This window comes from Xyrauchen texanus, chromosome 25, assembly GCF_025860055.1.
Source record: "Xyrauchen texanus isolate HMW12.3.18 chromosome 25, RBS_HiC_50CHRs, whole genome shotgun sequence".
Lineage (NCBI taxonomy): Eukaryota > Metazoa > Chordata > Actinopteri > Cypriniformes > Catostomidae > Xyrauchen > Xyrauchen texanus.
This window is the reverse complement of record NC_068300.1, coordinates 34,873,624-34,887,379: the sequence shown is the minus strand read 5'-3', so window position 1 is coordinate 34,887,379 and position 13,756 is coordinate 34,873,624. Positions and strand designations below refer to the sequence as shown.

At 37.2% G+C, this 13,756-nt stretch overlaps 1 protein-coding gene across 1 annotated transcript in view; it reads right to left on the bottom strand.

The window, feature by feature from the left end:
• Nucleotides 1-8,262: 8,262 nt before the first annotated feature.
• Nucleotides 8,263-13,756, bottom strand: part of LOC127618454 (leucine-rich repeat-containing G-protein coupled receptor 6) — a 111,276-nt gene continuing 105,782 nt past the window's right edge. The window contains exon 18 of the mRNA XM_052090906.1: nt 8,263-12,758. Within this exon, the coding sequence (XP_051946866.1) occupies nt 11,509-12,758 (1,250 nt within the window). The 3' untranslated portion in view covers nt 8,263-11,508. The remainder of the gene's footprint in view (nt 12,759-13,756) is intronic.

The following is a 13,756-nucleotide window of genomic DNA, read 5'->3' as shown; positions in this document are numbered from 1 at the left end:
TGTTTTGTTTTAAGTCACTGTGATCATCTGGAATCCGATCCTTGAGTGGGGGGCTATGTTAGGAATTCCTTGTCTTGTTTCACTGTTGCCCTTTGTCTGCCATTTTTGTCACCTTTGCTTTCCTTAGTTTTCACTTTTGTCCCTTGTGTAGCTCCTTAGTCTCTGTGTTAGCCTTCGTGTTCACTTGTCTGTTTAAGAACTACACTTCCCAGAATCCTCCTGCCATCTTCACTGCCATTTTGTGTCATTGTTCACACCTGTTTATCATTTGTATTATCACTCCCTGTGTATTTAAGCCCTGCTTTTTGTTCACTCCTTGTCGTTCGTTGAATGTTGTTAGCCTGGTGTGTGTTCCCTGCCCGTGTTTTCTAGTTTTATGTTTATTTCCCCATTGAGGGTTTTCCTTTGTGTTTTGCCTGTTTGTTTATGAAATAAAGTTGAACTGCAACTGGATCCGCATCTCCTCGTCTGCCTTCGCTGCTCGTTCATAACAAATAGGCTATTGTTCGTAAGTTCAAACAGAAAAATTTAAATGTTTTCTATCCACCAGATGCTTAAAACACTAGTAATCTAAATATTGACGTAAAACTTAAAAAAACAATTATAATAAAAATCTACCTGACAGCCCATTTCTGATAAACAAAGTACCAATAACCATCCAAAATCACTCATTTCACTCTCATCTTGATTTGTGTTCAGCAGAAGTCACGTTGGGTATGTATACATGAGATAAACATCGTTTTTATAAATAGAGGAAACAACATTTTTTTGCTAAAAGTTGAGTGTTAATGTTGAAGAATTGAATGAAATTGATACAGTGTGATAGATGCACATATTGGACACACACATTGCACTGACCTGTCTGAGAGGGAGATAAAGGCTTTAACACAAGACAGCTGTCCATGGTTGTGTAAATATTGTTGTAAAATGAATGGTGATTTGTGTTGATAGTTACCAGGTTTGATCGTGTCATTTTGTGTTTTATTACTTTTTTTTTTTTTTTTTGTAAATGACAGTATTACATAGAATAAATGAATGTGTATGCATTTGAAGCTGTAAATGTTCAGAAAGAGATTATTGCATTAATGTCCCGTTGTTTTTTTTTATTGTTTAATATAGGTGTACATTAAACAAATACAGCATTCATGTATTTTCTGCCTTGTTTCTTATTCTCAGAGTTCTAAGTATATTCTGCATGAAAACTTGACAAACACAATGTGCTGAAATCAGCAAAATGGCATTTGTGAAACTTTTTCAATATATCCACATAATTTTCCTTCCTCATGATGCCATCTTTTTTGTTATGTGCACCAGTCCCTCCTGCAGCACCCCCACAACCTGATTCTGCCACCCCCATGCTTCACGTTTGGGATGGTGTTCTTTGGCTCGCAAGCCTCTCTCTATTTCCTCCAAACATAATGATGGTCATTATGGCCAAACAGTTAATTTTTTATTTCATTAGACCAGAGGACATTTCTCCAAAAAGTAAGATCTTTGTCCCCATGTGCACTTGCAAACAGTAGTCTGGCTTTTTATGGCAGTTTTGGAGCAGTGGCCTCTCTCTTTCAGAGCAGCCTTTATGTCAATATAGGACTCGTTTTACTGTGGATATAGATAACCATGAACATAACATTGAAAAGATCAGAAAAATACCTTGAGGTCAGCTGGCATCTCAAAAATGCTGCCATGTTACTTCTAGATAAAGATTGTGAGTTTTTGTTTTGCTTTTTTTTTTTAGAGATTCATGTTATAATGACTTATCCAAGCAAGTTAATCCCACTTTACACAGTCAGATAGATAAGCCTGTTAACATAGCCCAATATAAATCCAATTCTTTCATGATTCAATTATTTTGGATGGATTCATAATTATTTTTCAAAAGATGCTGAAGTCACAAATGGCAGGACAATTTGCACTATACGAATGTTTACATTCACTGGCTCAAAATCCTAATATTATATAAGAAATATGTGCGCAGTGCTTTGTGGAACAGAGGCAGTCAGAAGATTCAAAATCTTTAATGAACATTCTTTGTAGTTAGGGCACGGGCATAATGTAGGTTATGATTGAAGGTTTATAGGGACCTTGTGGGGCAAGAAGGATAATTTTCAAAATGTTGGTATTAGTAAATTGCAAAAACATCAGTCCAGTAACTACAGGCAAAAGAACATTATTTCTTCATACAAGTTTAGTTTACTATTTCTTTCTACCACCATAATATACATTAGCCTGTTTTTTATTTTTATTTATCAGCCTATTATTATTATTATTATTATTATTATTTCTGATTATAACTGGGGCTGCACAGTGTGATGGAAAAATGCCATATGCGATTGGATTTTTCGAATGTGAAATGCGATGCTATTGTGGCTCAGGTGGTAGATCGGGTTGTCCACTAATCGCAGGGTTGGCGGTTCTGATTCCTGGCCCACACGACGACACATGCTGAAGTGACTTGGGCAAGACACTGAACACCAAGTTCCTCCCAATGGCAGACTAGCGCCTTGCATGGCAGCTCTGCTGTCATTGGTGTGTGAATGGGTGAATGAGACGCAGTGTAAAGCACTTTGAATACCGCTAAGGTTAAAATGGCACTATAAGTGCAGACCATTTACCATATCCAAGCGAATCTCATGAAAACTGATATAACGCTGCCTGTATCAAATTTGATACACGATTTTCTAAAGCCTCTGCATCATTACCATAATAAAAAATGTAGCTGATAATCCTGTTGAATGCCATGAAGGCTACAAGATTTCTACTACCACCTGTTTTTGTTTTCAAGTGTAAGAATTAAAAATAAAATACCCACCTTCATATTGCCAAGCACTAATTGTTTGATGTGAAATCTTTGCTAATTTTGATATAATGATGTATAGATCTCATTCACCATTACATTACACAAAATCATAGAGCTTTGAAATTTCTGACATCATTTTTATAAGATATATTTAAAGTTTTAACTAATATATATATATATACAGTGCATCCGGAAAGTATTCACAGCGCTTCACTTTTTCCACATTTTGTTATGTTACAGCCTTGTTCCAAAATGGATTAAATTCATTATTTTCCTCAAAATTCTACAAAAATACCCCATAATGACAATGTGAAAGAAGTTTGTTTGAAATCTTTGCAAATTTACTAAAAATAAAACAACAAGATGAAACAAGACCACATACTTGTACCAGAAATGTGTAAAATTAATTTGAAAAAAATTAAAATAAAAAATACTTTGAACCCCAAATGCATTTACACAAATTTAAGAAAACCAAAAAGTGTTAGTTTGCGCCCCGCTCTCCTCTACTTCCCTCAATCAGCATTTAGAGAGAGAGGTGTTGTAATGTATTCTGAGTCATTCTGAGTTTTGAACTGATACAAGTAGCTATTTATTTTAAAAAAAATCTACCACCTGTACATCATGACTTCCTATGACATTTTACATACCAGGTTCCATGCCTTTTCACTGCTTCTCATGTTTTCATATGTGCAGCATTGTATTCATATTCTCAGCATACCACTGAATATATTATTGGACACTATGCATCTGCGCAATGTGCAATAGCATCACATGAGTCTCCATCTTGAGGCTGTATACTGTACATAGACAGTGGATGAACTAACTGCAGGGTAAGGTTATGTAAAATAAAATTATGTAATTAAATATATAAATAAAACATTTAAATACAACAGTATGATCCCACGGAGCCACAATCTCAACATCATAGAGTCCGTCTGAGACAGAAAACATAGTCACAACTTTATTAATCAATTATTGAAACAATTTTTGAATAATTTTCTGTCCCTCCAAGTGGAATTATGGTTACTATGCTCAGACTAGACAGTATTCTCAAAGCAGCTTCAATGAAAGTGTTCAGCAATGACAATTGGCATCCTGAGGTCAACAAAGAAGCCTTGCAGTCCTCTGGATTCACAGATGTCCAAATTGAGAACAAAACAGACAAACGTATTACATTTCAAGCTATTTTTGCTACTGCTGTGAAATAAATCACAGCATCTCTATATACAATACATTTCTGTGTAATGTATGGGCCTATCTAGCCTCTCACACTTAATCAGATTGAATATGAAATAAAGATCAGAAAGGAGTAATATTTGCCCATTATTGACATACTAATGAGCATCAAAGAACTAAAGATTATTTTTAGTAAAATAATCCAATTAAATTGACCATGAGTGGTCTTTGTTTCAGTCTTAGTTAGGGTTTCTCCAATGCCAAAATGTTGCCTTTGGTGTGATACCAGCCCTGGTACCTCAGTATCGATACTAACTCAATACTTTGGCAACAAATAAAAAAACAGATTTTTTATGAAATTATAAAGAAAATTACTTGTCTAAAAGAACTGCATAAAGTCTTATAGATACCAATTATGCATTTTCTGTTTTAGTATTGATTTAGGGCCATATAGCATGCTTGCGAGTGTGGTATTACAACAGTTTAATGAACCAGGAAATAAAAAAAAATGAGGAAAAACTGAGTACAGTCATAAAAACGCATTTGTGCATGGAACTACTTTATTACGCATTAGATCAGAATCTGCCGTTGCTGTTCGAAAAAAATAATGCATCCAAGCCTCCGCTAGTAATTCAAAAAGATCATTTCAGAAATAGTATCATGGCTTGTGCTGTTTCTAACGAGTTATTGGATAAAAAATGATGGATGTGAGTTTGTGTGTGTGAGAGAGAGAGAGTGTGTGATCACCTGCTGCCACTCCCAAGCAGAGATGCTGTCAGCTTTCTGATGATCAGCTTTCTCAGCGGAAAAATAGCGTCCAAGCGGGGGTAATTCTCCCTATTTTTCAGTAGCCGCAAGAGTCTTTCACTATAGAAGCCATTTTTAACAGTTCTTTTTCTCCAATGTGGAAACTCCAGTAAGAGCTAAGAGCCTTGAGTTGTGTAATTAATCTGTCTGTTGTGTCTCTCAGCTATGATGAGCCGTAATGCTGAAGTCGTTTGTTTAAAGCCGTTTAAAGCTATTTCCTAGCTTTAGTAGTATAGTAGTAATACAAGCGATCGCGGAGTGCTGTTGTATGTAAACAATGACTGACGGATTCACTACACGTCACCAACTGCTCATATTCCACACAAAAATATTTTTCAACCACCTGCTGACTAACATATGTAATGTCAAAAAATAAAATAAAAAATACCTGTAAGAGACACTTATACAGTAACTCTTAACACATACTGTATGCACTACTCTTAGACTTTAGTTTAGAACTCTTTGAGGTGCACCCAGTGAGCCAGGGGAAGAGATGAGTACTTGTTACCATTATGGAGCAGCACGGCTTTGAGTCTCCTGGATGAGCTCTCAATGAAGAGGCGCCACTCATTCTGGTTACATGCGATTCCGATTGCCTCCAACAGACTGTTCACATTGTGGCAGAAGCTGAGCCCATCTTGATGGGAGAGGAAGCTTGAAAAATTTTGGTGATGCTTCCTTCTGATCTGCGACTTGTACAATTTCAACCAACTGCTTGAGCCTAGATGTCAAAAGCTCGGCATTGGACTTGATGAGACCAAGATCTCTAATCAGTCGTTGAGGTTTTTTGGTTGGGGTAGTATGTGTTTCTCTCCTCAGCTCCACCTCTGAAATTGTCATCTGGATCTACAACGTCTTCCTTGCTCTCTGACTTGCTGCTCTCTCTCCAGAAGAGTGGGTACAGGGAGCTCATGGCAGTGTGGTACCAGGGCAATGGATGAAGGAAGGACTCTTGACAGGCTGACATTTAGAAGGGTACACCATGCAGAAGTAGTAGTTGCCTGAGTGGTCAGTGGGTTCCCACAAAATTCTTGGGATAGCGAAGTTAATGGCTCTCTTTTTCCCTCTGTACCATTCTACAAAAATAAATTTATTTCACCCATGACTTAGAGATTCTTACTAACATACATTTTCGAGCAACAATTGTCCATCTTACATCCTTCCAGAGTATTTTTGCAGTGCTCACAAGTAAAAGGAGGTGCCCAGGGTTTGTATTGATCCTAGACAAGAATGACGAAATATGCCTTGTAGGTCTCACACATTTTAGCAGATGCTTCCACTGAGTACTTTTTCACTCTAAATTGACCGCAGACGTAGCAAAATACATCTGCCGGATGCTTGCAGCCTCTTGATGCCATCTCATAAAAATGCAGATATGTATCCTCTTAGGCAGCTGGAAATAAACTGAACTGGAGAGCTTAAGGCCCCTATATTTATACTACTATTTATATTACTGGAAAGTTCTAGAAGTTACTCCAAGTTTACTCAGCACTGAATCTATCTGGAATGTTCTGGAAAATAGGTACATTTCAAAATATCACTGTCCTGGTCACAAAAGCAAAGTTTGTGGGGAATAGACCCCAAAGCCGCTGCCATTTGCACCGCCATTTGCGCCATTTAGAATTTCAGCCGCCGCCAGCCAATAATTTCGTAAGCCAAATTGAGCCGCCATCTGATAAAGTTTGGCTGAGCCGGCTAGAATTATTTGCATCAAATAATAATTCTATCACATAGAGACATACACACACGAAATATATTATACACGAGATCTATTTTCCCACTGGATTCATAACAGCACAGTCTTGTGGTCGTTGCTACGATACACAGACTCACAGTGAATTGACGACCAATTAAAATTGCTCGTTTCCCGTACAGAAGAAGCAATGCATTTTTTTCTCGCACTGAGGTGAAATGGCGGAAAGAAGCAAGCAAGGTCATTTTGATCTCAATTCGCACATACTTTCCTAATTCCTACTTACTTTTTTTTTTTTTACTTAGGCCTACCCAGACTTTTGTTAAATCTAAAGGGCACGGTTGCACAAACACCTGAATCAAAGATTGATGTTATGAACCAAATATTCTGGAACGGAGAGCTTTATAGCACTGAACGTGATATTACTGCAGTACAACCACCGTGTACATTGAAGTGAAATGTGCAAAACCTTGTCCAAAATAATACTGATAACAGTGTGTGTTTATATTAAGGCGAGACACGGCAGGCAAAAACATCGTTTTTTTTTTACTGGTCAATAACATGTCTTCTTTCAGACTTGTGGTGAAAAAAAGTCCGAAATACATATTTAGGTCTTTATTTTAATACACTTCATCTGTTTGCGTCTGTAGATTTCTCATAAATTCAACAACAGTTTGCGTTCTTAATCAACATACTTCTCCGCGATCTCTGCCGTCAACCTCTCATCACAGTATTACATTTTGTAGAATTATAGTGTAAGCCATGCATTGCTTGGAAATATTGAGATCTAGTAAATCAGTATAACATAGACATCTGTAGACATGAAGTGGCAGCTTCAGCCATTTGCAGCTATGAAATGTTTGGCGGCTGCAGCAGCCATTTAGGTTTTGGCTGAGCCGGCTAGCCAGCCAATAACTTCATCAGCCAGCCATTATTCTCAAAACAAATGGCTTTGGGCTCTAGTGGGGAATAATAGCAATTTTCTATAGTTTTGAGGCATAAGTAATTAGGAAATAACACTTACTTGTGTTGTTGATATAGATATTGTTGGTGGTTCTCCCTATGAAGGAGGAATGTTTATACTGGAAATCAACATGCCTGAGATTAAAATGTGCCTGGAGATTCAATGGATCTTCCCAATACTGTGTGTTTGTGCGATTGTAAAATAGTCTGTTTTCATACCTTTTCTTTGAAAGAGAGATTGCTCTCGCAATTGCTCTTGAAAGGCCCTCTCTTAACATTTCAACATTGCTCACCTCAATATCCTCAATAACTCATGTCCGAACACAATCCACACACTCATAGCTGATATTGTGAGCCTTCCCTCATCTTGTGATCAAATCGATCTATGACTATGGGCACCAAATATAGTCATTGCACAAATCAGCCACTAGGGAGAGCCATTGGTATTTTTTCTCTCTCAATCTGATTAAACTATTTTCCTTCAGGGTTGTATGGAGACAGAATATAAGACATCTCTTGAGAATCAAAATAAAACTGCACACAAGAGAGAAGCACTTACTGTACAGAAGAAATTCAGCAGACCTAAGAAAGTATGCATGCAATGTATTTTACAAGCTGCATGTTTATGATGCTTTAATATGCATTTTTATACAGGTGAAGTTTGTAAAGTTTCTTGGTCTTATGTATATATTTTCATGTTTACGGTATGTCAAATAAAGTTACTGTACATTTACATCTCACTGATCATCATCATATGATAAAACATACATTTATGAAACTAATAACTTTATTAAATCATTCTTTCATTTTATGTATACAGAAATATGAAAATATTTACATCCAGAGCAGTGTGTCTGTTGTACAAAGATCTTTAAAATTCCAATATAAAAATTTAATTTTAATATACATTTAATATAAAAAAGAATAGAAATAAATCAATCAGGATGAAAAAAAGTATAGCATGCTAGATCAGAGGTAGTTATATTTTACAAATACAATAGCTAGCCTACTTTACAATCTGTAAAAGAACTTGAACAGACTTCTTTATATCTTCAGTTATATAGCATTGACATGATCAGTATAAAATGCAACTGAGCCCAATTTCACTTGCTTTTCCTTAATCTTGTGGACCTAATCTAAAAATAGAAACACAAGGTGTTTGAATTATTACACTCTGAATATAAACAATTACATTTTAGCACCTGTCTCTGGGTTTTAATCTGCTATATAGTATTTACCAACGTAAATAGGTGTTTTAATTTCCCATAAGTTATTCTCATTCATAAGGGGCAGGTAAGCAAGTTTCGACTTAAAAATAATTAAGATGCAATTATGAGACTTTGATATATACAAACTTGGAAATGAACGCATACTTTTGAGTACATAGAGACAAGAATCTGAGACAATTTTCACATTGAAATATTTAGATACACATCTACCTTTCTCCTTTGCATCAGCAAACATCCCTGTGATTATATCCTTATTAAAGGAATGTACCAGGTTCAAAACAAGTTAATCTCTACCAACAGCATCTGTGGCATGCTAATGATTACCACAGACAATAATTCAGTCTATAGGGGCAAGGTGTTTTGGAGGGTTTCATTACTGCATATATTTGTTGATTCATGTTAACATATAATTTGTATGGCTATACTTTGAAAATGTATTAAAGGAATATTCCGGGTTAAGTACAAGTTGAGCACAGTTGACAGCATTTGTGGCATAATGTTGATTAACACACACACACACAATTTTTTTTGTCTCTTCCACCTAAAAGGAAGAAGCTAAAGTCAGTGTTAGAGTGAATAGGGACAATTTTTTGATGGTTATAATTTTATAAAACTCTGGCAACCCTTTAAGCTCTGAAGGTGTTTTTAAAGCATGCCCAAAAATTAAAGGCTTAGAAAGTAAATTGTTTGGTATCATTTTAAAGAAATAATAATAATAAAAATGAAATAGCTTATGATAAATGATGAGACTCTCATCCTAAGAAATGGCAAAAAAAATTTAAAAATACCAAAAATGGACTTTTTTCCCTTATTTTTCTGATTTGACATTATATATCTTGGGTTTAAACAAGGAAGCTCTGGAAAAACTGCTTTAGCTTTGCTCCCAGTCATGTCACCTGTAACTGATTAAAAATTTGTGATGATACAACAAAACAATCAAAAGTTATAGTATTACAAATCTAGTCTCTAAACAAATTAAACATAATAATTGTACTTAAGTACAAATTGCACATGCAAATACAGCAATGCCTATAGGTATGTTTTCTCTCCAAAGCATGTAGGCATGCGGAACGAGATCTCATTCAGTTCCATTCTGTGTCATTTGAGCCATCATTGAGTCAGTGTCATGTACTTTGCACCATCTCCTGGTGATGTAATTAGAGTGAACAATCCTCTCTGGCCATATTTGGATGACTTCCACCTTTGTTTGCCGCGATCTGAATCATAATACGATTGGTTTAGCGTTCCATGATTCTGGACAACTTACTTCATATTTTCAGATGAAATCATCGAATCCAGGAAAGCTAATGTGTTTTTAGCCAGATAGCACTTTATGTGCTGTGTACACATTCTGCTCTGAGTGGATTATCTTATGATGTGATGGCTTGATTAAATGGGAATCCCCTCCTCTAAGTAATGGTGTGTAATATTTTATGTTCTGTTTATTTTTTTAAATGAACAGAACATAAAATATGTTCTGTGAATTTATAATTGAAAGCACGGCTTATAAGCAACACCTGTTTACATGTAACATGTATATCTAAGACATGTACTTAGCTATTGTTGCAGTTTGTTTTCTATGAGTAAAACAAAAAGGCTGGTTGTATTCTACTCTGTGAGAGCTTTCCAACAATATATGACACATGGCTATTTGATCAGTATTGTGTTTTTACAGATTGCAATAATATACTCTATACCGGGTAGAATTCTTAATGAATTATCAAAACAGAACACTTTTGATATGTCTGCATATTTCAGAGTGTCAACATGCATTGTATAGTACAGCTTTTAAGTTTAAACAATACATATATCGTGTTGGTCAAGACTGTAGTTATTAATATTTTGATAATAATCTTTTTCTCGAAGAGCTTAAAGGTTGAAAACTCTTGTATTATTGGAGCTATAAAGTTGTTTAAATCATTTACAGAGTTTACAGCTCTTTCACATTGAGTCCTGGTGTTGACATGACCATGTTCTCTCCAACGTTCTCCCTCTCTGTTGAGGGTTTAATCTGAAGCTGGCATGCAACATCATGCAACAAAGTTGTAAAATTGGATATCAATTTTTGCAGAAATGTTATTATGTTAACACACATATTGCTTATTTCTTGTGGCTAGAATTTTGAAACAACGGGTATTTTAACTATTGGCCTCATTCACTTTTATTGTAAGTGCCTCACTGTAACCCAGATATAGTCAAAATAATATTTTTAGGTAATTAACATTATGCCAAAAATACTGCCAATTAGGCTTAACTAGTATTCAACCCCGGATATTCCTTTAATGTTTATCCCAGTGCAGTATTTTGCCCAACAGACTTCCATTGTGAATGAATTACTGTACTCTCTATACTGTATAACATTATTGTAATTAAAAAAAACTGAGGTACGAGTCAAACTCAGGTTTCTCTGATAATTAAGAGCATGACATGGGTGCTGATTGAACTTACCTTTTAGTGAACACAAAACATTCCTTTAAGCCTAATCTATATTTTTGTAATACCAGTATTACGTAAAGTTACAAGAAAAATAAATGACAAAGCTGTTTTGTTTTTGTACAGTTCAGTTTGCTGCTTAAATTATTGAGTGACCCACATGATTGTGTCATAAAATGCTTTTGAGGTTTTCTCCACCCCCCTTCCCTCCCTTTTTTATTATTATTTTTTATTTAGAATGCTAGATAGCAGAGGGTACTATTAATTACAGGTATGTACAGTCCCAAATGACCAGAGTCAGTACATTGTTCAATAGCTCTGATAGTTTTAGGGGTCAGTTCATACGTGGGCTCAAGATTTTTCACACTCAGACAGGTCCTTGAAAACTGCAGATCATAGGAGATGATTCAAGAATGAGATGAGTGAAGAGGTGAGTGGTAGACTCCAGAGGAAGAGGTTTCATTATGAGTGTTTAGCCCACTAATCCTCAGATGTTCCTTCTCTTTCACATTGAGTCCTGGTGTTGACATGACCATGTTCTCTCCAACGTTCTCCCTCTCTGTTGAGGGTTTAATCTGAAGCTGGCATGTGATGAGAGGAACTGAGGGGGGACATGAAAACAGGGCAACTTTCTCTGGCGCTGATACTGACGAACCCTCAAACACTGCGTCTGCTTCGGTGGCAAAGGACACAAGGGCTTGGGTGGAGTCATATGAGCTTTTCTCAGTATCAACGGAGACAAAGGAATCCAGGTTGCAGTCATGGGGTAGGTGAGCTCTGCTCAAGAGTAGACGTACGTCTTCGCGGAAGTGTGGATTGAACAGGAGGTAGAGCAAGGGGTTGATGCTAGCAGGCAGAGGCAGAAGCACTAAGACGACTGATTTGACCACCTCCTCACTCACATGAAAGAGTCCCAGAAGGGAGGAGAAAGTGAGGAAGGCCACTGGGCAGTAGAGCAGGCAGTTGGTGAAGATGAGCCAAGCCACGTGCTTGATCATAGCACAATCCCAAATGCTGTCGAAGTCGCCCTTCATCAGATCCCAGTACAACTTGATGTAGGTTCCGGTGATCACCAGGAAACAGAGGGAGTTCATCATTATCAGGGCTACCATGAATCCCAATGTGGAAGGTTCCCCATCTGGCAGTGGTGAAGGAATACAGAGTGGAGTTGTCCCATACTCCCCAACACCTATTAGTGGCAAAGCAGCGACCACTAATGAGAGTGCCAAACATGCCACTGCAGCAGCTTGCACACTTCCCAGAGAGGGTGACTTTCCGTAGGTCCGAGCACAGGACACGGACACACTGCACTGCACTGCTGCTAAGGTGAGGAATAGTATGGATCCTTCCGAGGCCAGCACAGAAATAAAGCCTGTTGCCTGGCAACCAGCACCCATTTCCCATTGTGCACCATGCAGGGCAAACTCTCCAAATGTCCGGGCGTCAACCAGAGCCAAGGTGCCAGTGCACAGGCCTGTCAGCAGGTTGGCACCACTGATGGTGCCGATGATGAACTTGACAGGCGAGAGATAGCTGGGGGAGGCAAAGACTGTTACGAGAAGAAGGGTGTTTCCCATCAGCGAGACTAAAGGAATGAGCCACATCCCAATGCGTACCACCCAACTGTCGAACAGGTTATCACAGGGCTTAAATGGACCTAAAGTGGGTGGAATAGTCAATTAGATTTTGAAAATGTGATAAAAAAGAAAACCTAAGGCCTTATTTACACCAAGTCTAAATGTAAATTAATTATTAACAATAAGCAATTAGCATAACAAAATGTAAAATAAAACACTGGGCCTAATTCATAACACATAAGTTGAACAAATTTCTGCGTAAAGGGGTTTCAGACTGACAGCGGTTGACTGCGACATAACGCCCTGATGTCATTAACTGACAAGTGCGACAACCATTAATGATGCAACAAACTATGCAAAAGAATAGCAATGTGATGCGGTGACTAATGCCAATAGACGTGCCAACCACTTAATGCAGTTTAACGCAGCAGTTGAGTAGGAATGCCTACATTGATTTTTAGTCATTTAAGTATCTGCATTTTTTTTTTTTCAGAGAATATTACATATTCAGAAAAGTGTGAAGAGTTTTGTTGTGGAAAAACTTGTGAAAATTTGATGCTGTCATGTATAGTCTAAATGCCCAATTTACACCTGGTATTAAGATGTGTTTTGGGCAATCCATTTGTAATGGGACAATGCTAAAGACCAGTTTAAATGGAGTCCAAAACCAGATTTGTCCACTTCAACCACATTCTCAAGTGTTCTAATGTGGTCGAATATGCATATAACCATATTGGGCTTGTAGTGTAAACGCTCATCCATTCAAATGCATTCAAACAACAGTGAAGGCCTACTCACATGTCAGTCAACCACTGTTCTAAAGCAAGAGTTATGAACTTTGCCAGTTAATTATGGCTTTAAAAGGCAATAACAGTCCGACTGGAAAATTGAAAGCGCATAAATATACAGGACATCCAAAATAACTTCACAGAAGTTCTTTAGAGTGCCTGATATTGCGTAAAGAGAGCGCTAGAGCCCAGTAACTTTACCATGTAAATGTGTGTGATTGTGTACTATTCAGGGATTGCCATTGAAACTGAATGTCCACACATGGCCTTCAGTGGGATGGGGATTTACA